Source organism: Cololabis saira, chromosome 10 (assembly GCF_033807715.1).
Source record: "Cololabis saira isolate AMF1-May2022 chromosome 10, fColSai1.1, whole genome shotgun sequence".
NCBI classification, from domain to species: Eukaryota; Metazoa; Chordata; class Actinopteri; order Beloniformes; family Belonidae; genus Cololabis; species Cololabis saira.
This window is the reverse complement of record NC_084596.1, coordinates 32,233,365-32,258,507: the sequence shown is the minus strand read 5'-3', so window position 1 is coordinate 32,258,507 and position 25,143 is coordinate 32,233,365. Positions and strand designations below refer to the sequence as shown.

The window sequence follows — 25,143 nt, the reverse complement described above, 5'->3', positions numbered from 1 at the left end:
GCGTTCGACTTGACCGTGCACTACACGTGCTCATCGTGTAATGGCGGCTGTTCGGGAATTTACCCGTTTCTTACACCATTTCGTACAAAAACCAATTAAACAGTTTAACCTTTCTTCCCTCGTTCTTATAACAAGAAAACAACAATATAAAACCCACACTCTCCGGTCTTAAACCGTATACTGACCTGTAAAAAGCAGGTGGAGTGCGGAGTGATTAAAGCACGATGCGTCTCTCTTCTCCGCCAGGTCATTTCTGAAGTGGCCGAGGCAGGTGCACCACTTTTACCGAACCCCGGAACCCCTGGAGCGATTATTAGACATAAAATAAAATACATGAAAATAAAATACACTTCTTAATGAAGGTGTCCCATTTGTACACATAAAATAAAAATCACATTATTGTGACCACTCCCTCACAGGGGTGTCACACCTGCACCCTCAAACCATTGTAAATAAACAACTGGGAGTTGCAATATTGAAAATAAACAGATATAATGATTCCAGTTGTGTAAATTCTGTAATGGAGATACATTTATGATAGCATTTCTGTACATAAGACCTGTTTCCTATTGGCTCTGGGAGTTTTTTTTCTTACTACTTTTTTGTAAAGCAATGCCCTTGAAAGCTGCAATTTCTGAGAGATGTGGGTCCTGGCAGCCACAGATGGCATTTCAAATCCCAGCACTTCATTAGCATCACCAGATCATCATTTTCATAGGTTAAGAAGGGCAATTTTCTTGGTTGCAGGTATAATTGGTTCTAACACGCCTGGCCAGAAGCCACTGAGTACAACAATCACTCTTGTAGCTTAGATGGACAATGTCCAGTGAGTGATCAATCACTGGCATGTGCAGCTGCTGGAAGAATTATGAGTATAATTGGGGTCAGGATCTTTATGATCCATTTGTGATTAGTTGCATTTGAGTGAAGATGCAAAGCTCCCACTATTTCACCGGCCTGTACGTTAAAGACAATGTTAACGGTGGAAGCTATGATTTATGCCTCAAGAAAAACAAACCTAAAATATCTCAAAAATCCATCACTATTTGATTTAGTGATCTATGAGAAATTCCAAAACTGAAAAGTGGGTCTTGTTTTTTGTTAACATTTTTTTTTATTAATTAAAAAGGGCAGACAGTCACAGGCACAGCTCTATACATTTTGTTGTAGCAGCATGTCCACTATACATTTGAAAAGAACAAACGCAAAAAACAGGAAAAAATGTATTACAACAGTTAGAACGAAACAAAAACATTTCATATGTACATATTTACGCTTGTCTGTCTCCTCCTTGACCCACATACACGCTCTCACGCAGACACACATTCACATCCAAACACACACCCTCGCATACACATCCCAATACTAGCAATTAATCAACAAAAAGAAAAAGAAAAACCCTCCCACCCCAGTGAGTGGGTCTTGTTGAATCAGCTTCACGTTCTTCTTTGTTGTAGGCCTGTACAGCAAGGGCTGATGTTTCAGTCTGACTCATTTATCCCTGTCAAGGGACTGGTATCCACATGTAACTCGTTTCCCTGACATTTTCTAAACAGGATAATTGGTTATTGTATATTCTGATGTGGTTTCATTGAAATAACTGTTAAATGTCTAAAAATATAAGTTATTGTTATTTTATGAAGAAAAGCCGCAATAATATCATATTTAGGACTTACTGCAGTAATAGTCTCAAAAACAATCAGATTTATTTTTTAAATAATTTGAGGAGAGGACTGGGAATCAAAAGGATACAACTTTCTAGTGCTTAAAAGTAAATGCAGCCGGATGTGCCACAATAAATTCCTTTGGGATTTCTTTATTTGGCTTAAGGGATTATACAATTTTTTTAGTTTTAGATTAGTTTTTTATCACACAGGAAAAGTAATGCCGTGCATTCTTTTATATTTATGATCACTTTTACGATGTGCATGTGTTGTGAGAACACGTGATCTTCAGTGGGCGGGGCAAGTGAAACGTCACCGGAAGTTGTCGATAATAACGTCATGTAAACAGGAAGAGTTTTGTCGGACGCGGCCAGTTTAACTTTTCTTAACAGCAAAATCCAAGTATCATCCCTTGCTCTCAACAAAATGGTTTAGAAGTTTGGAGACGAAGTCTTAGCCACTAAGTGGTTGTTTCAGTAGTCACAATTGCTCTTAGTGGACTGCTTGTAATGGTTTTGCCTCATTCGAGCAGGACTTGGGCTAAGCTGCTAGTGACTGAGCTGCAGACTTCTGGGATGTCGCTGGTTTCTGCAGATAAACTCATTTAACAGCGATGATTTGGTACGACAGTACAGTCAGCTAGAAATCATCGTAATGGGAGAGAAGGAACTCATCCTTGTTGACAAGAGCATTAAAAGGTACTGTCTGGTCAGTTTCTCCTACACTTTGACACTCCTGTTGATAAAAATATCATCTGAGGTCCACTCAGTCAGGCCACTTTTAAAATAAATGAATACAAATGATATCCATGATTACATTAATCAACATCTTTACTAGAAGATCTATCTATCTATCTATCTATCTATCTATCTATCTATCTATCTATCTATCTATCTATCTATCTATCTATCTATCTATCTATCTATCTATCTATCTATCTATCTATCTATCTATCTATCTATCTATCTATACATCCATACATCCATACATCTATACAACGGATTGTTGTATTTACATAAGTTATACAATATGTCAACTTAAATGTGAATGGAAAAGTTACAATATTTTCCTCCCTTCTCTGGTTGAACTTGAAGGAATTTCTAAAGTAACTTAAAAAAAGATTAGTAAAAAGTTAGAATAACAACATTAAAAAAATATTTTTATTTAAAAAAATGAATAGGATTGTTTTTCTGTGTGTATTATTTAATATACATATCATAAGTATGTATATATATATATCTCATAAGTATATTATCATATCATAAGTTATACAATGTGTCAACTTAAATTGGCATTTAAAAAGAAAAGTTACAATATTTTCCTCCCTTGTATTTCTAAAGTAACTTAAAAAAAGCTAAAATTAGAATAACAACATTAAAAACACATTTTTTTTAAATGTTATTTTATTCTTAATTCAATAAGTAATTAACAGCTAAAAAACGAATACATAAACTGTGTGTATTAGTTCATATAGGAGGCTTTAAAATTAAAGTGTTCAAGTGCTTAAATCTCCAAGCTAACTAACTGAGAGTCTTAAAAACCCATTATTATTTAGATTTCTTTATTCAACTCATAGGCCATCTTTTAGTAATTTACTCTTTTTGGGGTCTTAAAAAAACAAAACTGACTGAAGTTCAGCTGAATGTCATGAACATTAAGGCTTTTACAAATGTTTGAGGGGAGGTGGCGACTCTAAAAGGTTATGAGCATGTTATTCAGAGTGGAAGCAGCTGTTCAGTCAGATGCTAGACATTTAAACTACTGTAATTTTTAAACCAGATTATTCTTGATTGATAATTTCTTATTTTTAGTCAGTGACCATAGGCTGCTGTTCAGAGAAGAATATTTTGGGTGGATTCGGACAAGCTATTTTATGAGTATGCCATGAGGAAGAGTAAGTTATAACCTCTGCTGTTAATTTGACTCTTTTGTCTTTATAGTTTGCTAGATATTCCCTTGAGTCCCACTGTTACTTCCCTTAATCTGCGCTGCAATCGCATCACAAGGATCGAGGGGCTGACCTCAGCTTGGCACTTGCAACACTTGGATCTCTCCTCTAATCGCATTTTAAAGATCGAGGGTCTCAGTTCCCTCACTTCCTTAAGGACTTTGAATTTATCCTGCAACTTAATTACTAAACTTGAAGGTGAGTTGTTTATCGTCTACTTGGGCAAACTCAACCCAAACCCCCAAAAAGTTGAGACGAGAGTAAAATGTAATTAAAAACAGAAAACAAGAATGTACAAATCTTATAAATTCCTTTTTCATAAAAAATAGACCATAGTAAACACTTCAGATGTTGGAGAAGAGACATTTTACAATGTCACGAAAAATATCAGCTTATTCTGAATTTGATGACAGCAACACATTACAGAAATGGGACATGGGCAGCATAAGGATGGAAGAGTAAGTGGTCCTGAAAAGAAACACCTGGAAGAATATTTTGCAGTTAATTAAGTTGACGGTCAACCGTGTATAAAACGAGCATCTTACAGATGCAAAAATCTCTCATAATAGTGGGGCAGCATAGCTAAGCTATTGTGCATTTTGTGATACAAGCAACAAATTTGGCACAAATGTACATTGACATATGGCGAACATTTTCAGATATTGAGCCACTCGGAATTCTCTCTTCATGTCCGCCATATTGGAATTAAAAATGGCCGCCATTTAAAATCTGCATTTGCGCTTATCTGTGGATCTAAAATTGCTATTGACTCGATTCTGGTGCCAAAATGTATGTTTTGGGGGACAAGGAATCCAATGGTAACAATATGCATTGCATATTTTTTACCACTGAGCCGCCATCTTGGATTTCAATATGGCCGCCATTTGAAATCTTCATTTTTGTTTATCAGCGGGTCTAATGCTGCTATTGACTTGATTCTGGTGTCTAAATGTATGTTTTTGGGGGCAAGGAATCCAATGGTAACATTATGCATTGCGTATATTTTACCACTGAGCCGCCATGCTGGATTTCAAAATGGCCGCCTTTTAAAATCTACATTTGCGATAACCTTTGGGTTCAGTCTAAATGTATGATTTGGGGGGTTGGGGGCAAGGAACCCAATTGTAACAAGCTGCATGCATATCTTTATTAATTTTGCTGCCATATTGTTTTTCAAATTGGCCGCCACTTGAAATCTACATGTGTGATTATCTCTAAAAAGTCAAATGCATTTATTGACTCGATTCATATATGTTATGGGGGACAAAATTCTAATAATAACAGAATACATTGCATATTTTTACCTATGGACCGCCACGTTGGATTTCAAAATAGGTGCTTCTCAATCTTTCTATATCTGAGGATCTAATGATTTGATTCTGGTGGTGGGGTGGTGGTAATGGTACACTCTTAAAAATTCTGTGTAAGATGACCCGGAAAATAATCAGGTGGGGCCAAACTCCATTTCGGGTAAAAATTACACAGAATAAGGTATAATAAATATGACCATTTCTGGGTCAGATCTGACCTGTTCTGTGTAAAAATCTAACTCTATTCCGAGTCATTTTTTATCCAGAATGGAGTTTGGCCCCAACTGATCCTTTTCGGAGTCTGACACGGAACCTTTAAGAGTGTAGTGATACAGAACTGCTTGGCCGTCTCAGTGGTGGTGACATGGTTGCGTTGGACGCCCAGTATCACCTGCAGTGCTTGATAGGACTTTACAACCGCGCGAGATCTCACCAATCAACAGGACCACAGGACTCAGACCAAGAGAGATCAATGTCGGCAGTAATCTTCGCTGAACTCGTCCTCTACATTGAAGAAACAAGACAAGATGAGGAGACAGCACCAGTATTTAGATTGGCCGATCTTGTCCACCTATATCAGTCGAGAATGGAGCAGCTTGGAGTGCAGCTCGATACAAGAGTCCACTCCACACGACTAAAACAGAGACTGCTATCTCAGTTTCCTGACATGCGAGCACACACCAAGGGGAGAGACATATTGATGGCATTTGAAGAAGATCTGGGTGCTGCTCTTTACAAAGCTTGCGAACTGGACAGTGATAGTGATGCAGTCCATCTTGCACGTGCTGCACACATTGTTCGCCGTCATATATTCGGAGAAGCCAAGCCCTTTACAGGATTCCCTGAAGGGTGTCAAGAAGAATCTGTGCCACCGTTGCTGCTTGCACTAGTCAACATGATTCTCGAGGGACCCAGCATCAAGGACCAGACAAAAGACACTAACCCTGCAGCAATTACCGCAGCCCAGATACTGAAGTTCAACAGCGTCAAACACAAGCAAACTCGTGGCACGTCATCGTCCACCTGTGTCAGACACAGTGTTGCACAAGAGACCCCAATTCCAACATACATAGGGATGATGTTGCATGCACATACACGCAAGAAAGAATTAGTCGACAGACTTTCACACCTTGGCTTAAGCATCTTGTATGACAGAGTGCTCCAGCTCTCAGCACAGATGGGCAACCGTGTCTGCAAACAGTTTTATAGAGAACAAGTGGTCTGCCCTCTAAATTTGCGTGGCGAAGTGTTTACAACTGCCGCTGTAGACAACATAGACCATAACCCCAGTGCAACAACATCAAAAGACTCCTTCCATGGTACCGGTATTTCTTTAATACAACATCCTTCTTACACTGGTGAAGGAGTGAATCGGAGTATCGTCGTTGCCGGAGAATCTGGAGATGCACGGTCCAAGACTGTCGTCCCCTTGCCGCACTATTATACTGACGTACCCCCCGTCACTAGCAGCATCAAGGGGTCGCCTGTCACAGCTGCTAGAGTAGAGTCATTGGCCAGAGGAAACTTCCAACAGCAGACTCATGAAGAATACCAATGGCTAGACAATGTAAAAAAGGTCCTAGAAGATAAAACTGGTACAGTAGACAATGAAAACACATCTTGGGCTGCTATCACACATATAACTCAGGTGTCAGCCGTTTTGAAATTCAATATGTTGGCTGATTTATAAAGATACACAATGCAGATTGTAACCATCGGATTCCTTTCCTCCCAAAACATACATTTGGACACCAGAATCGAGTCAATAGCAGTATTACACCCAAAGATAATGGAAAATGTAAATTTCAATCAACGGCCATTTTGAAATCCAATATGGCGGCTCATTGGTACAAAATATGCGATGCAGATTGTTTCCATTAGATTTCTTGCCCCCAAAAACATACATTTAGACACAAGAATCGAGTCAATAGCAGCATTAGACCCAAAGATAATTGAAAATATAGATTTCAGATGGCGGCCATTTTGAATTCCAATATGGCGGACATGAAGGGAGAATTCCGAGTGGCTCAATATCTGAAAATGTTTGCCATATATCAATGTACATTTGTGCCAAATTTTATGCTTGTATCACAAAATGCACAATCCTTTTGAAATTTTTAGCTAAACCGCCCCACTATAAGTAAATATGGGCACAAATTCACCAACGTGCAGAATAATGTTCCTCAGCATTAATAAGCAAAGACTGAATACTTCATCTGCTCTCATAGTAAATGTAAACAAAGGATTCCAAGAATATGGTGAAATCTGTGTGCAAGGGGCAAAACTGAAAGTAATAATTGGATGCGCGGGATTTCCAGCTCCTCAGGCAGCTCTGCATTCAAAACAACAATGATTGTAGGTTGGCAGAAAGCTCAACTGGTAGCCCACGTATGGAGGTCACAGCCCTGTTGCAGATAGTCCATGTTGTAGTCCCGTCCTTTACGCCTTCGCATGCATGTCTTTCATGTCTTTTCGTGCCCACATTTCCCTCTCTAATTACTATCAATTAAAGCCTCTGGAGTCAAGAAAAAAATAAATAAATAAAGGCATGATTCTGTAATGGAAATCACTGCACAGCCTTAAGAACCCTTCCTGAAATCACAGAGGACACATTTCCTCACTTCTCGTCTTTTGTTAACAGAATATGATGTTTGAAAGATATGAATCATTGCATTTCGTTTTTATTTACAGTTTACACAGTGTCCCAGCTTTTTGGAATGGGGGTTGTAAATGTTTCATTTCTGCTCAACTTTTGCAAGTAACAGTTCTTTGTTAGTTTGTCTTGTGCTTATTATCACTGCCCTGCGAGCTGCGAAATCACTCAGGCGTTGCTGTCCTCCTCCTTTATATTAGGACTCAATGGCCTTGTGAACCTAACAAGATTAGATTTGTCCTACAACCAGATAAATAACCTCACTGGTGAGTCAAATACATTCTAACGAATAAATGTAGTAATTCATAAATACAGATTTATTATTCTGCACTGAATGTGGTCTTTCAACTTTGTAACATTTCTGCGCTGTTGATTCCTCGTCTCGTTATTAGGTCTGCTGTATCTCCACGGCACAGAGTACAAGCTGAAGCTCCTCAGTCTCCATGGCAACCAGCTAGACAGCATTGATCATCTCATACAGTGTCTGCTGGGATTACAAACTTTACGAGACGTCACTTTAAGTCAGGATGGCAGAGACAACCCTGTCTGTAGTTTGCCAGGTATGAGTGAAAACACAACCTTTGGTGTATATAGTTACAAAACCTGCGATATGTATACTGTATGTTAAGGAAATGAATGGTCAGCGGTAAAGCTGATAAACATGTTGATCTTCAAAACGATAAATGTATTCAGTGTGGTCATTAAATTCTGTCTGGCAGTAGTTTACCAAGGACAGCTGCTTTGGTGTCAGTTGTTCTAACCTTTCTCTTGCAGGATACCTGTCTAAGACAAATTTTTGTTTTTTGTATTTAACTGATGGTTAAAAGAGATATACCTACACAAAATGCAAGGAAAAACCACAAACAGGTGCAGATGTTTGGAGTGTCTCATGTCAACGTCAAGGATGCCAAACACCTCATTGGCAGCACAAACCAAATGTTACTGGTGCCATTGATGTGGATCGTCCAGGCCAGGCTTGAAGACCGAGTTTTGGACCAGTAGTTGACTGTGTCAGGTGCTGTTTTGGAGTCTCTCGTCATCGCTCAATTCTTTTTGACTGAGAAAAGTAATGCCCATCGTCGCAGGATTGAGACGCACATTTTGATGTATAACACACCTGGGTGCACGTTACGGTTCGGGCTGCATTAACGGCCGAAGAAATGGCATAAATTGCGGCAAAATACGATTAATTCAAAATGGCCGACTTCCTGTTGGGTTTCGGCCATGGCGCTAAGAGACTTTTCTTTAAGTTGCGACATGATACAGGTGTGTACCGATTTTTGTGCATGTACGTCAAACCGTATTGTGGGGCTTGAGGCACAAAGTTTTCTAGGGGGCGCTGTTGAGCCATTAGGCCACGCCCATTAATGCAAACCATTAAATATCAAATTTTTCACCAAGCCTGGCTTGCGTGCAAAATTTGGTGAATTTTGGGGCACGTTTAGGGGGACAAAAAGGCCCTCATTTCATTCGAAAAATAAAAACGAGAACGAGAACAATTCCTACAGATACAACAGGTTCTTCGCACTGTCAGTGCTCGGGCCCTAATTACAGTGTTGGAGAGTCATCCTTTATACACCTTTCCTGCGTATCTAAGCAGTTTCGGTCGAGCCACACTGGTGTCTGAAACCCCCAGTCTCAGAGCCTCGGTGCGATGGCCTGGAAGGAGCGATCTCTCCGCGTCTTAAAACGGGTACGAGGTACCATTAACAAGATGACCTCAGCCTCTGAGATGGAGGGTAGGGGCATAATAGGTCACTAATATAGGACGGGAGCCTGACCATGCAGAGCTGTAAATGTCAGCACCAAAGTTAAAAGGAAAAGGGGCCGGGAGCCAATGAAGAGTCTTTTAAGGTCGTCGTGACTTTTGGACCTGCTGCAGATGAGACAGTTCCTTTTTTTTACTGGAGTCCAAGTCTTTTGTGAATCTTTTTAAGAAAATGCCATCCAGTTTATCCCTACCGGTGCTACGCGGCACCTTTACCAGTGTCTAACTTGTGTTATCATATTCTTCCTGTTTCCAGCCGCTCCTGCAGCAGTCTCTATTCTCCCCCACTTTTCTTATCAAGTTTCTGTACCATGACCTTTACTCTACTTCTGCCTCCAGCGTATGTATGGCAGCAGCCTTTGTGTTAGTAAAAGCAAGATAGTTTATATTATAATACACATATGCCTTTTTAGGAGGAAAATTATACTACACCATCTTGCACCTCTGAGTACTGTTATCTAATCAGTGTATTACCAGCAAATATTGATGTAACAGGTGCATGAATGCTTGTGAATTGATGTGGGGAAAATAAAAGCTTATCTGTAGGTGGAACACACAAAACATGGTGCAGACTGAAAGTATGACATACACTTTAAGTGGTGCCTTCATTCAGCAGTGGAACTGGTTTCCTCTGAACTCTGTTCCAGATTCTTTCTTTTTTTCCCCCAATTTTTGTAGAAAAGGCTCAATTTTGTCATTTTGCCATTTTAAATACAGGCACAGTATTGAGGAATATACAGTCGGCTTCTATTTACAATTTCAATGAATAATATTACTCACTGAAGAAATGATGCTGTAATGGTATTGCATGTGGGAAGCAACAAACGGATGATTACAGGATGGGAAAGTACATTTTATACAAAGAAGTGAGTTGGAAAGGAACTGTAAATGAGAGGTTAGTATGTGAGGCTATTTGGATTTACTATAGAATCACAGTAACCCAGTCCCATGAGAGGTTCAGCTTGTGCAAAATGAGCACAGGAAATATAAAAATACAAACACCGGGACATTAATGAGTTCATGGATATTTATCTCTGTGGTGTGAAGTGTCATACAGTCTTAGTGAGGAAGCTTTTCCATGGCCTGATGGATAATCAATTAACATCAGCTGCATGTGACTAGAGGGAAATGTCCAGTGTTAGAGATTCAGCCTGTTATGATGCCCCCTGTGTTTCTGGTAAAAGGTCTCATGAACAAACATTTTTTATTTAATTTGTGCAATTACAAAAGAAAAAATCTAAATAATAAGTGACGACCAAAAATAAAATTCTCTGATAACGGATTGCATTTTCATCCCCCGTCCATGTGTTATATCTTCTATGAACTGCAGGGCATTTCTTCCTCTCTTTCCTTTTGGTGAATGCTAAAAAAGTGAATACCAATCTTCTCTGTACGTCACTGTATAATTAGAGCGAAGTGAAGGAGGTTGATAGCAGTATAGTAATTATAGAGATGACCACAGTTACTATATAGTATTTCGCAGTCATTACTTCATTACTCCATTCATCTTACTGTCCTTTATTTCTGTGTTTGGATTGAAAGCTGTATTCATAGAAAAAATCCTTATGGCTTTGCTCTGCACTATTATTTCTCTGTTCATAATGGACTCCCAGCAGCAGTCCTTTAAAAGGACAAGAAGTTGTACTTAACCTTCTCTGTCAACCCTTGCTGTTTGTAATTGCATAAATATTTGCAGAAGCTGTTCTGAGGACACGTTGCATAAGATGCATTAGTTTTGCATTTAGGCATAGCACACAGAGCTTTATCGTGGCGTAGACACCAGAACAGCTGGTTTTCCATGAGGACTGCTGTTCATTGTTTGTCTAATGTACTTGCTTCCCCATCTTACTGCAGGTTATTGGGAGATTGTTATGGAGTCGCTACCACAGATTTCAATCCTGGATGGCCTAGACCGGTTAAGGCATCCATCGTCTCCGGGTGTTAGCAGCTTCTGTGATATTCCCAGCCTCGAGGACTATGTGGACCAGCTGCTGTCCTCTGATACAAGTCACAGTGAAGTGGTAATTTTGTTGCCATTCTTTTATTCCCTTCAGCTTCCACACTTTTATTATATTTCAGAACATTTTTATTTTTCAGTTGGCATCCTTTTGATCAGGCAATAACAACTTGCAAACATCTCTTGAAAGAAATATGAAATATTATGACCTTTACTCAGAAGTTGGTGCAATTTTCAGTGGTTTTAAAGTTATACAAAAGGGATCTTCATAGCAGTTGATTTAAGGGGGTGATGTCAACTGGACCACCTCTCTCTTTACCTTCTGCTTCTGTGGGATTTGCCTCTTGAAATCAGTGTTACAGCTTTGCCCTACATGCTTCTAAAGTATATCAAATCCTGCATGATATGGAGCTAGATGAAGACAAAGATTAAGAAGCAAGATCTTTTTCCTCTCATCTGCCTCTGTGATGTGACAGTAAATCTCAAGGGCTCACTGAGTGACAGGCTTGTTTTATGTCTTTTGATGGGTGTTTGACAGTTACATCAAATATGCTTTCATTTACTATTTCTTTTATTTATATCAAAATATGCTCCTCCTTTAAGCAACCCCACGTATGTAGAAATACCACTTCTGATAACATGGATGCACATAAATCACAAAGCATAAGGTCACATGACCATTGATTTATGAAGAGCAGTTTGAAGCCCATTTTTCTTTGTGACTGTGGAAGCCGATGAGAACATACCCACCGATGTCAGTCAAAGTTAGTTTTGCTCCCAGCTCCTTCAGACGAATGCCACCAAAATATCTGCAGAGCTGCCGTCACACATTGAAAAAAACCCAAAAAACAAACTTACACCTCACAGTTGTCATTGGTGTGAAATCAACAGAGTGAGACTAAAACAGTTGTTTTGAACCTGGCTTTAAATCTGTTTATTTTGGCTCTAAAGTTTGTAATTTTAACATGGGAGTCAATGGAGATTGACTCACTTTTGGAGCCAGCCTCTAGCGGTCAGTCAGGGAACTGCAACAAACCTTGGTTCCGCATGAGCCTCAACCTGGAAGATAGACGTTTGGCATCCATCATTATTTGTTCATTGTTTAACACCAATGGAGTTTGATTCTTAATGGGAACCCTAAATTAATATGTTGTTACAAAAACGTTATTATCTGCATTTACCAGCAGATAATTTGGCCAGCGGCTGCTCTGACTGTCTCAGGTTTGAAGGCTGCCCTCTTCACACTAGATTTTAAAATAAATCTTTCAATAGGCAGTAAAAGTGTCCTCGTCTTCAGGGCCTTTTGTTGTCAAAAATGTGATGGATGGTCGACCAAGCAGTAAAGTATTTTGAACATGAAGTTCATTTTCAATGTTTTTCTTTGCACTTTGTCATCTATCAACACAATCCTTCTGATGAGCCTGGGGTTGTATTTCCTCCTGCAGCCATGTCCTGTGAGCTTGGTTGCTGTCCCATGGCCCTCGTACTTTTTATCAATATTTGCAGCTTTAGTCACAGAAACATGATGCTGGTAGGACTTGGTCTTGTAGCCTTTACTTTCTCCATGTTGATCTATAATTTTCTCTGTGAGATGTTCCTTTGCTTATTCTGATCATTGTTTAGTAATGCGCTCACCAGAGCTGGCCCTACTCTAGGCGAGATTATATATGGCACACCCCTCCATTGGCGATTTAGATATACTTACAAAAAAAATAAAAAAGCATTGTTTTTAAGACTTTCTTTAATTTATTAGATAACATGCCTCCCAATTTACATCCTTAACAAATAACGAATGCATACGAAAAATACCCTTACCACAAAATAAAAACACTGTAAATAAGTTAATAAATAGTAATAATAGTAACAAATTATAAATACAACAATCAACATAATGCATCACATTTAAATAACCACTCTAACTCACACATGTACATAAGCTTCATCTACAGTGTAGATCAAGCTTATGTACAGAGGAAAGATGGATAGTTATTGGATTGTGTAGAATCTACACAATCCAATAACTATCCATCCATCCTTCTTCACCATGACAGATTGTTGCAGGGTCTGCATCACTGCGGACGCTGCACCAATCCACCTATCAATCCGATCCATTCTTCCTTCTCTTTTGAACAAGACCCAGAGATACTTGAACTCCTCCACTTGGTGCAGTATCTGATTCCTGACCTGGTCAGGACACTCCACCCTTTTCCAACTGAAGGCCATGGTCTCGGATTTGGAGGTGCTGATTCTCATCCCAGCCGCTTCACATTTGGCTGCGAACCGCTCCAGCGAGAGTTGAAGGTCTCGGCCTGATAAAGCCAACAGAACCATGTCATCTGCAAGAAGCACAGACCCAATTCTGAGTATTAGCTGATGCCCACAGATCACACAATAATTTGCCAATTCCAGTCACCAGCTGTTCAGTTGGTGCATGTTTAATTTCTAGGGGTATCAATAAATCTGTCTAAGCTGTATGATAATATTCTAAAGACTAAAGGCATGCAGGAATACATTAAAAACCTCCTTCTACAGGAGTAAATAACTGTTTCAATGAACTATAAGGATACAGATTTGTTCACATCTGTATTTTAAATGAGTTTTGATGTATAACTCTGCTAGATACGACAGCAGAGCAGCACCTCTCGTATCCTAAGTACGGCCAACTACAGTTAAAGCAAAAACTGCTCGTGACTTTACTTGACTCCTCAGACTTTATGAAATGTCTTGAAAAGCTATTGCTTTTGAGAATGAAAATGGAGTTTTCATTTCAGGTTAAAGGTGCTCTCACCACGCCCCGTATCGACCAGGTCCTTACCCAACTCCGTCAACAGATTGCAGATGCTGTCACAGATCCAGCTACAAAACCAGCCGGTCCGAGCTCCCGGCCGGTTCCTTCCACTATTACTGACTCGGCATTCCCCATTAATGAGGAACGCATCAGGAAACTGGAGCACCAGGTGTCCCAGCTTATTCTGAAGGTAAATATTTAATACTGTCAAATGCCATGAGGTTAACTAATGACGTTTGGTGTTAATTTGTGCTGACTTATCACATCACATCTGCTGTAAATAGTGTGCAGCGGGTGACTGACTAATCATGTTAAGGCTGTATCTTAGCGTTATACCTGATGGATTACTCAACAGCGGTCAGTTTTGTGTGGTCAACAAAGCCCTGCACCTGATGGTACAGCCCTCACAGAGCTCTGATAACACCATTGATTCACTCTGAGGAACAACTGAGGTACAGGAACAACTGAGACAGCTGATGTCCAAGGAAGAGATGTGAACAATTTACAACAGCCTGCCGATAATTAATTTAAATAAATAAAACTGTGTTTAGCCTTCTTTTCGAAAAGATTTTCATTTTATTTGTAGGGGCTAAAACTGTTGCATAGCATTGTGAATCAGTCAAACAAGTCGGTTTGTTCAACTGTTGCTGATCCAGCAACAGTTGAACAGTGTTTCCGTTTGTTTTCTCATATGCTGTAAGTATTTTTCAATATTTACTCAGGTACCTGCAGCTGAGAAATCAAGTGTGTCTGCTCCTTCTGTCGTGAAGTCACATAAAGCAAAGAGGGACACAGACCTTACATCAGAAAGTGAGTGTGACAGCGGAAAGGAAAACAAAAGGCAGTCAAGGATTCCTCGACACTCCATCGTGCTAACATCAAGCACAAGCACCCAAGAGACCAGAAACACAAGATCAGAGAGGTGAGTCTGTAAAACCACGACGTCCCAGCTGCAGGTATCGTTTACGTCAAAAGCATTTCTTGTAGCTAACTGTAACCTCAATGAATCCATAAACTCTTCAGAAATTTGTTCACCTTACAAACACTGCACTTTTAAATCAAATGCAGCAAATGGTCCAACTGCTTAGTTCACCCTCAAGTTTGTTAAAGAATGAAAAAAAAACATTTTTCATCTCAGTTGAATTGGATGACACACTTTGAGCAATTCTTTTCTTTTGAAATTACATCTGTCACCTGACTCCCATCATTAACTACCAGACTCCTTCATTCTAGCCCATCATCTTATTCCATAAGCCACTGATGTCTTGTGCTTAGGATTTGGTGATTTAACTTAAGCAATTAAGTTTAAATCACATTTTAAAAAGCAAGAAGGGCTTGCTATTTACTTTAATGTTTTTAAGACTTGGTTAATCTGTAAATGTAAGTAAGTAGCATTTGTTTTTTTGAGCACCTTTCACACCAGTCACCCAATCCAATAAAAATGGATGAAAAAGCAATCGAAAAAAAGAGACATTCTAGGGTGCCATTCCATAGAAAACTTTGAACATTGAAACAAGAATCTTAAAATTTATCCTCAAACTGACTGGAAGCCAGGGAAGAGTTTTTGAAAATCAGAGTAATGTGGTCTGCAATACATTTTGAATAGGCCGCAGCTGATTCAGGGACCTTTTGTTCAGACCGGTAAGAAGAAAATTAAAGTAATTCAGGTGTGAATAGATAAAAGCATGAATAATAATTTCCATTTCTGTCTCAGAAACAATGTCTTAATTTTGCAATATTTCTTTGATGGAAAAGGGTGAATGAGTCAGCTGCTGAACATGAGCATGACAGAGAACTGAGGAGGAAACTAGATTTCTACAAATGCTCCAACAAACCCAAGCTTCTGTTTTATTATTGGGATGCAACTATCGGGAGAAAATATAAAAATCTTAATTTTACTTGAGTTTAATTGTAGACAGTGTGCGGCCAAATTAGGACTTGATGACAGTTTAACAACAATTTAACTCAGTGAGACTAAAGGGGTCTTTTGGATGGAAAGAGCAAAGTAGCTGAATATTGTCAGCATAAAGATGATAGGAAACGTTGATTGACTTTGTAATTGAATGACCAAGAGGTGCAATGTACAAAGTAAACAAAATGGGCCCAGGAACAGATCCCTGAGGTACACCAGGGGACAGAGGAACTTTAAAACTGTGAAAGTTTTCTGCTGTCAGATACTTGATGGAGGGCTGTTCAGTTCAGAATCAATTTCTGAGCAGGTTCAATTCCTCTTTTTGTTTTATTTGCAGCGACCGGGAGAGTCATAAAGTGAGAATGTCAAAATCCGCTGTGGGGCCCAGAAGGAAGATTGGCGGAACAGGAGGTGTGGAGGCAACAAGGCAGACGAAGAAGGGACCTTTGAGAGCAACTAAGACTGCAGAAGATGTGAAAGTCAAGTCTGCTCTGGAGGAAGAGACATACAGGGTACAAATAGATAGCTAAACTAGAGGATTCACTGAGTAGAGTTATTATGAAAAAGCTTGTGATCCCATACAAGAAGAAATATAATGACACGTTCCGCCTTCAGATGTAGCCATGGGAAAATGCAGAGCTTGAATTTGTACTTTAAAACTGATTCTCTTCGACACCGGCAGCTGCAAAAGTTACCTGCAGATGCTGTAATCAAGGTATTCAGGAACAAAAAAGAAACGACAATATTAATAATACATTCTTAAAATCTAAACAAAGAGCTGGGATTCTGTTGCTACATTTTTACAGACCATATTGTGAGGATTCTGCTTGTATTAAGGTTGTGTTTTGGGATAGGATAGTGGATCATACTTTTATTTACTCACTATAGGATTTACCTATTAACCGTGTGTCAGTCAATTTCCACTCCAGAAACTGTCCACCACAAGTTACAGGATTATACCGGTAGTCGATCTTTATCTCCTGTATTCCTCTTTTGTAGGTCGCTTTGGATAAAAGCATCTGCTAAATGTAATATATTCACAATTTTTTGGTCTGTGCTGCACAGACTATTGTGGAGGAACGTGATCAGGAGAGGGAGAGACGTTGGAAGGCAGAACAAGCTGCGCGGAGGCTGACAGAGGAGCTAAAGTGCGTACAGACAAGGGTCAGCGAGGAAAAAGACCTTCAGAGCATGGCCCTGCACACCACAGACAGGTACAGGAGTGAAACATGCTCACAAACCTCTCAATGTATCTGTCCAGGTTCTCTAAATCCAATTTATGCTGAAATGTAAAATGTAACTTGTCTCTGTGGATTTTAGTTGCCAACTTCCTAATGGATCCTCATCCATTTCTGCTCTGATAATCTTTTGTACTGACTCTCTTTAGACCGCAGCTTTCTGCCAGTTTCAGTCTCTTATAATTAGTATCCACACCACCATTTATATCTATAACTATCCATGTACTGTAGCTCCTAATGAAATGAAGCACACAATCTGGCTCCATTACCACACAATCTCAAGTAAGCATGTGATTTAAAAAAAAGACTAATTAGTATGAAGATCATTAACCGCATTAGATACATTTTAAATCCTCACGCTATAATTACTCACGATGAAATATTCCTATCTCTATTGCTGCACACAGGGCTGTGTTGTGTGTGCAGTGTCCTTGTTTGCATCACATTCCTGCACAGATAAATCTGAATTATGGTGTAATTAATGTCCTGGTGACACGCGTATGTCTGCAATATTACACGAATCAATCTCAGCTGTCATTTTTTAATGACAGCGAGCCCGGCTGATCCCTGTCAGCGTCTACGCTCATCAGGAGACGGATTACATGGAGGTGACTCATCAAGGCAGATTTCATACGAGGACTGTTTCTTAGTTGTACTCCGTGGAGCCGTTTAAAATGTCTCCTACATTACAGATTAAAAAAATGCAACTATGTTAGGCATTTTATTTCACATATTCAACACAAACCCAAGAGAGAACACACAAGGGCATCACAAAGTTAGTATTGGTTTTTCATTACTGTGTGTTGATACAGTCAAAGTAGAAATCCAGGGTATAAAATGCTGTGTTTTTTTTTTTTTTCGTAATTTCCCTCCTCATCCAGGCTGAAAGAGTTGTTGCTGAAAGAACGTTCAGGATGCTGTGAGCTGCGGGCTCGCGTGGAGGAGCTGGAGGGGAGGTGTCAGTCACTAACCCAGCAGCTGGAACAGGCCCGAAGCGGTGGAGAACAGCACAGAGCTGCACTGCGTAAGCTGGAAGAGAGCGTCTCTCATGGAGACACCCTCAGGGCTCGCCAGCAGGCTGAAGAGGTACCTACGCTGGCTTGTTTCCTATGAACACATCAGTTTGAAAGTTAGTTTAGAGCATATTTGGTCCGGTGTATGCGCTTTAGTTCTTTATATACTGTTGGTACCACCGAAACAGGTTCATTTAGAGTCATATAAATATACGACATAAGACTTCAGCCTTGTCATCTACCCCCGACATTCACTCTTGGCTGTAGTTTCTGATTATACCTAATCAATACATTTTTGAGTCATCCCACAGAGAGAATTCATTAAAATCAGTTAAAACAACCCCCTTCAAATCTGACTGGCTGTTACAATACATGTTGAACCAGCGTGCTTTATATATTTTGTATTGTACTATGTTTATTCCCTACATTACATACTGGTTAGAAATATGGGGGAGTGCATATTTTAGCCATACTAAACCGATCTTTATTCTTCAAAAAAGAGCGGTAAGGATTATCACAAAATCAAGTTATAGAGAACCATCAAATGAACTATTTATTAAATTAAGGACATTTAAATTCATGGATTTAGTGGAATACAAAATAGCATTGATAATGTACAAAGTGTTCAACAGATTGTTACCTAGTAAAATTGTAAGCATGTTTAAAAGTAAGTAGATATGAGCTTCAAGGGAAACGTATGATTGAAAAACCAAAGTCTAGGACTAAAATTAAAGATCAATGTATTACTGTAAGGGGTGTAAATAAATGGAATGCACTTGATGAAAAATTGAAGATGTGCCAGTCGATTCATGCATTCAAACGTTTGTTTAAGTATAATGTGTTTGAAAAATATGAGGGATCCAGTAGATGATACTATTACGGAATTATGTTCGGGATTGTGTAAACAATATGATTTATTTTTTTGTACTATGTTTTGTATGTTTGATCTGAATAAGTTGATCATGTGAGAAGGGTAGGCGTAAATAAGCAATAGCTTCAGCCTATTCCTTTTCGGTTAGGTCTCTCTTTTTTTTATGTGAACTAATGCTTTCAGTTGGTGTCTACATTAAGAATGACCTGACCGAAATAAATATATTTTCTTTCATTCATTCATTCAAAACATGTGCTGACATTCCTCAGATGAAGCGGCACCAGGAGATGGAGAACAAGGCAACGGCTCTGAAGAGAGAGCTTGATATCCAGAGAGCCTCAGTGCGCCAGCAAAAAGACAAACTGCAGCAGCTGCACGAGCTGCTGGCATCCAGAGAACAAGAGCACAGGTACACAGCTCATCCCCTTTCTGAAGGCCCCTGATATCTGTTTTCTTGTGCGTCTTTTTTTCTTAATGTGATCAAGATGCCTTTTTTTATTAATGGAGGGATGTTTTTGCCTCCCCGGCACAATTTGATATTCAAACATGACTTATGTACAAATTTAAAAGCCAATCACTGTTTATTGTCAGCAAAAGAAAACCCTGAACTTCCAGTAGTAAGAATTTGTATTACCTGAATGTTATCCACTAACAATTACAAGTCACTGGTAGTTACAGGCTCAGTCACATAAGAGATGACTTTTACATTAAAGAGTCTTTACTTGTTTTTTTAACAAAGTTATAGCAAAATGTACAGGTCATTGTTTTTACATTTTTCCAACAGAAAACAGCTGGAGTTGCGGTTACAACCTGGCAGTGCTGATTTCCGTGAGGCTGTGGCGGAGGAGGTGGCAGCAGCAGAACAGAGACACGACCTGAAGCAGGCGGAGCTGCAGGAGAAACTGTCAGAGGGCATGAAGCAATACGCTGCTCTGGAGGACGAGTTCCGCATGGCGTTGACCATCGAGGCTGTTCGCTTCTCTGAGGTCTGCTAAAAAAAAGTGAATGTTTCCCAACCACACCTGCCTGTTATCATGATAATATCCTGGCTTTTAGCCCCTTTCAGACATTTACTGTTTTGCATTAATAAGATAGCAGCTGAATGTTTTGGAGTTGTGTCTCAAAGACCTCTCCGGAGCAACAGCAGTCTGACCTGGTCAGACCTGGTGATATTTACTCATCACTCTCAACCCATTACACAGGTCTTAACTGCTGCAGTTGCCTTCACGGACAAACATGGACAAACTCACGCAGCAGCAGTGGATGTCTGTTTTCTGATCAGTGATGAAGAGAAATCTGATTAGTCATGGTTGATCATTTATAACTAAAAGAGCTTTTCAAACTTTAATTCTCCAAAGTTTTGGATGAAATAATGCACATTAAAAAAGGAATAAACTACAAAACTTTACTTTACTAACTTTGCAGACTCCAGGTCAGAAACCACTGCTTTAAAATAAAATTTTCTGTGAAGGCCAGCTGATTAAAAATATTTTCCACAGCAAAAAGGGAAATGACCAAACTGGAACTGACACCCAGCTTTAAAGACTTTTTGAATTCTTTGTCCCTCTGATGGCGACAACTGAGACTGAATTGAGATCATTTGACAAGTAGACTCTGATTGCTTTAGAAAAACGATTGTATTTGAATCAGTTCACTCTATCATCTAGCATCGCCACAAACTGTGATGCTACTCTTGATTGCCACTGCTTGCATAGATTTCTTTTTGATGTCACTCAGACATTTCAACTCTGAAGAAAGTATGAATAAGGAACCGATTGCCAGACCTGTATGGAAATGATTACTTAGTGAAAATCCTTTGGCTCGAGGGCCTCTTATGGTCAGCATAAGTCCACACTGATTGATGGAATTCAGTTCAGGCAAAATCTTGGACTAAAGTTCAAAACTCTGCAACTCTTTCTCATAGACACTAATTTCCATACGCTTGCCGTTTTGTTTAGGCCAAGGAGGCGTGTGATCACATTACTGCAGAACTAATGGACCTCAAAGCGGCCCACGCTCAGTCCCAGCAGAGGGAGAAGAAATCCGGCTCTCTGGTGCAGGAGCTCACAGATATGGTCAAAGAACAGAAGAGCCGCATCTCTGAGCTCATCAAAGCCAAGAGAGATGCAGTCGCTGATCTCAAGGTGAAACACTGTACAGAAACAAGCTTTTTTGATTTCCTTTTTTCATTTGCCTGATAAGATTTAAAACAACATTTGTCAGACACGCAAAGAAGCATCACCCGTTACTTTCTCAAAACTTGTTTGCCCTGAGCAAGTGGGGCTACTTTCTGCCAGCATGAGTCCTGAAAGGTCCAGCTGCTCTCCCATCTGCCTCCCATGACAGATGGCTGTTGATCATTAATATTGCCTGCGTCTGTATCGCTGCCAGAGCCGTCTTCATTCCTTGGAAGGGGAGGTGGAACAGGACCGGCGTCTCGCCCTGCACCTGGAGATGCTCAAGAAAGAAAAGTCGCGACTGTTGTCTCAACTAACAGTCCAGGAGTCGGTGATAGACGGCCTGAGGGCTGAGAGGAGGATCTGGGGCCAGGAGCTGGCTCAGCAAGGTGGGACAGGTCCAGGAGGACGCTTGCTTTCTGCTTTGTGTCAACATTATAGTGCGAGGGAGATGCCTAAAGGCAGTTTTAATTGTTTATTGAGATTATATGTGTAATAGGTTAGTTTATGAGCCTCTTATAAATGTAGGTATGAGGAAAGTTAAAAGCTATTATGCTTTGCATTATTTGCATGCAGTGACTCCTGCCATCTAGTGGTCAATTGTGGGACAGTTTCTGACATGCCTAAGAGAAAAGCTGGGCTCACTTGTTTTTGAGGGTCTCTTTCAAAATATTACTAATGTAAAATGAGTTATCATGATGATTGCATTTCACAGAAATGATTATATCCTTAGTAATTTACATTCACACACTGATTTTATTAACTCGAAAAAAAGAGAAACACTGGAAATTTTAAAAATAGACCAAAGATTAAAATAAGTGGGTTATTTTTATGTTTCTTGGCCAGGTGCGTCATTGTCTCAGGATCGTGGACGTCTGGAGGCGAGGATCGAGGTGCTCACGACTGAGCTGGAGGCTCAGAGGAAACAGAGAGACAGAGACCACGATGCCCTTAAAATCAAAGCCAAAATCGTAGATGACCAGACGGAGACTATCCGCAAACTCAAAGAGGTGCTATAATCTCTTCCTTTTTCCTGCAATGATGATACTTGAAATTTCTTAATAACCCAGAGCCTGAAACCGAGGATGAAACAGCATTTAAATCTGCAGTTTAATACAGTCAGTTGAGCTAATTCATCAGATTAAAGATATACATTTATAGACATTTAGTCAGTTTTCAGCTTTTATAAATTGGCATTATTTCTTTGTTTGATAAATGTTTATACTTGTTTGTATATATTGATCTTGCACTGAGCGCAGTTCATTGTTCAGTCCACTCAGGAGCGGGACAATCAGATCCGTAGACTGAAGGAAGATGCGGTCCAGACTGAGAGGAGGCTCCAGCAGCAGCTGGAGGAGGAGAAACACCAGCGGGCAGAGCTGAAGGAGAGGTTGGAACATGTGAGCCTACGCAAGGAGGAGCTGAAACAGGAGGTGGAAGATAAGGAAGCAGAGCTCCAGGACGTCAGAAGATCCTACAGGCAAGTGTTCATTCACAAACCCAAATATGCCACATAGAAAAAAGATGCTTTATTTGTCATTGAGCCAACGTCCCAAAATACATTTCAGCGCAGCCCGTCCAAGAGAACAAAAAAAAAGATGCCCTCTGTGTATGTAATAATCAAAGATGAAGTAAGATAATGACAAACAGGTTATGTGTGATTCTCAGCACATCATTGCATTTCACCAAAAATATCACGTAATTGGTCATTTGTATTTTATATTAGTGAGACTTGACCCAAACTTTAAATTTGGGCCATTTTGAAAACAGTTTTGTTCATGTTGTAAGTTGTATCTGAGGCAGTCTTTTTATTCGGATGTTTGTGTCTCTCCCCTGTTAGTGATTCCAGTAAGAAGTGGCAGGACAAGGCAGAGCTGCTCACTCGGCTGGAGAGCCAAGTGAAGCGTATGAAGGAGAGTTTTGATTCCAAGGAGCGCCAGCTGCTGGAAGAGAGAGATAAAGCAACGGAAGCGCACAAGTAATATCAGCAAAGTCACGTCCTGTCCTTCTGAGCCTGCACTTATCAGGCACTTTAATACAGTTTCATATAGTTTATCTGTTTTTGGCCTCACAGTGGTGATTTTGGTCTTATCTCGTCGATAGGTATGTGAGTTTCAAACATGCAAAGATTTCTATCTAGTCTTCATCTGCTTTCTGTGATTTAGGAGATCAGTACCTTTTTCCAAAACAAGAGAGATGAAACGTTTTCCTCCTTATCGCTAGTACAACTTTCTCTGACAGTTTTCAATAAATGTTGATTTTTTTTTTTTATTCAACAGCCTGCTCAAATTTTTATTATTTTTTACTGAACAACACACAGGCTTAACTTTAAGATCAGTTTAAGCTGGATTTCTAATATTTCTTCTAAACCAATGTAGGAAATGTCATTTTTAAAGAAAGCACTTCATAATCTAGATCTATATTTATGTGACTGACCTGACCTGAAACTCAATTGCGCCATAAATCATTTAGGCATCTCAAATGTTTTATGTCTGTTTGCCTCTTGCAGAGCTGCAGTGGAGAGGTTACACTCAGTGGATGATGCCTTTCGCCGACAGCTAGAGTCTGTCCAGGCTGCACATCAAGCTGAGCTGCTCCGGGCGGCTAACGAAAGACAAAAAAAGATAGAAGAAGCCAATCGGAAGGTAAAATGTATACATAAGTACTTGCATTTAGAAAAAGTGCTGCTGTGTGTCAGTGTTCAAGTGTAAGAAATGTAAACATAACCAATGTTTGAATATTCACAAAAGAGGAGTTCATGAATTCTGGAAATACCTCACAGAGTGGCTCGTCTTACACCAATTATATTCAAATTTTGACTGCATTTCATTCATATAAATGTATGACACAGTCACTCTAAAGACCTAAAACGAATGATAAGATCGTATTTGTGGACTTTTTAAAAAAAAATCATTTTAGCAGGTTTACTGGACACAGAAGTCTCACTTCCTCCTTTTTTTTTTTTTTTTTTTTCTTGGACTGTGGACTTCCCTAGCTGGATAACACAGCAGTTCAGAGTAGGAACATCACAGATAAACTGACCACATCTACAAACTTCCCCCAAGGTTGTGGTTTATCTCCGTTATTATTTATATTTTTTACATTAAATCCTGCACACAGAGTTCTCCAACAGGTGTATTACTAAGTATATAGATTCTACATGATATACTGGAAAAGCACGGACTAGTTCTCGGCCACTTCGCCATGACATTTTGAAAAATGTTTGTTTTAACTTAGTAATGCAGTTCAACTCCATGTGGCTCTTGTGTGTTCACATGTTGGAGTCTGAAAGGCTTGAAGCTAGGCAGCTGGACGTCCTTTTTCCTTTTCCTCGAGGGTCCAGCTGCCTAGTTTGAAACCTTTGAGAATTGCCATGATCTGGATGACTTGGAATATACATCAGAGTCATTGTTGGAGTGGAGAAATGTCAAGTGATGTCTGCTGCAAACCAAATTTCCCCACAGGAACAGATAACCTTATCGAATAAATAGACATCTGTGAGGGTGAAAATTGTTCCCGCTACAGTTTAATTAAATTGTTTAGTATGTTGTCTGCAGCTGAAGTTGTAGTTTTGTCCTTGTTCTTTAGGTACTTGAAGTAGAAGAGGAGATGCGTCAGCTCCTGGAGGAGACAGAAGCTAACAAGAGAGACACGGAGGAGAAAATGAGACGTCTCACCAGCGTACTGAAAGACTTCAACGTGTGAAATCTGGATAACCTTAACATTGTGCAGTTGTACTTTTAGGTATATTTTTTATATACAGATGTATTTTTATATAGTTTAGGTTAACACGTTGTTGTAATGTGATTTTGTCCAATAAATTCACTTTTTAGTACATATTTAT

General features: G+C 39.6%; 1 protein-coding gene across 1 annotated transcript; it reads left to right on the top strand.

Annotated features, from left to right (window-relative positions):
* Positions 1-2,049: 2,049 nt before the first annotated feature.
* lrrcc1 (leucine rich repeat and coiled-coil centrosomal protein 1) lies at positions 2,050-25,077 on the top strand. The gene is made up of 19 exons (XM_061731188.1): positions 2,050-2,362; positions 3,605-3,810; positions 7,776-7,841; positions 7,968-8,135; positions 11,198-11,364; positions 14,072-14,278; positions 14,811-15,010; positions 16,338-16,512; positions 17,066-17,214; positions 18,120-18,324; positions 19,392-19,531; positions 19,907-20,108; positions 21,081-21,266; positions 21,514-21,688; positions 22,146-22,309; positions 22,571-22,779; positions 23,140-23,277; positions 23,809-23,944; positions 24,888-25,077. The coding sequence occupies exons 1-19, from the start codon at positions 2,319-2,321 to the stop codon at positions 25,002-25,004; spliced, it is 3,054 nt and encodes a 1,017-aa protein (XP_061587172.1). The 5' UTR covers positions 2,050-2,318; the 3' UTR covers positions 25,005-25,077.
* Positions 25,078-25,143: the final 66 nt, after the last annotated feature.

Bases quoted from the DNA above. Each gene is read 5' to 3' on its own strand.
- lrrcc1 (XM_061731188.1), top strand. From the start codon at position 2,319: ATGGGAGAGAAGGAACTCATCCTTGTTGACAAGAGCATTAAAAG. The intron at 20,109-21,080 runs GTCTGCTAAAAA...CGTTTTGTTTAG, and splicing joins AGGCTGTTCGCTTCTCTGAG to GCCAAGGAGGCGTGTGATCA. The intron at 23,945-24,887 runs GTAAAATGTATA...CTTGTTCTTTAG, and splicing joins TAGAAGAAGCCAATCGGAAG to GTACTTGAAGTAGAAGAGGA.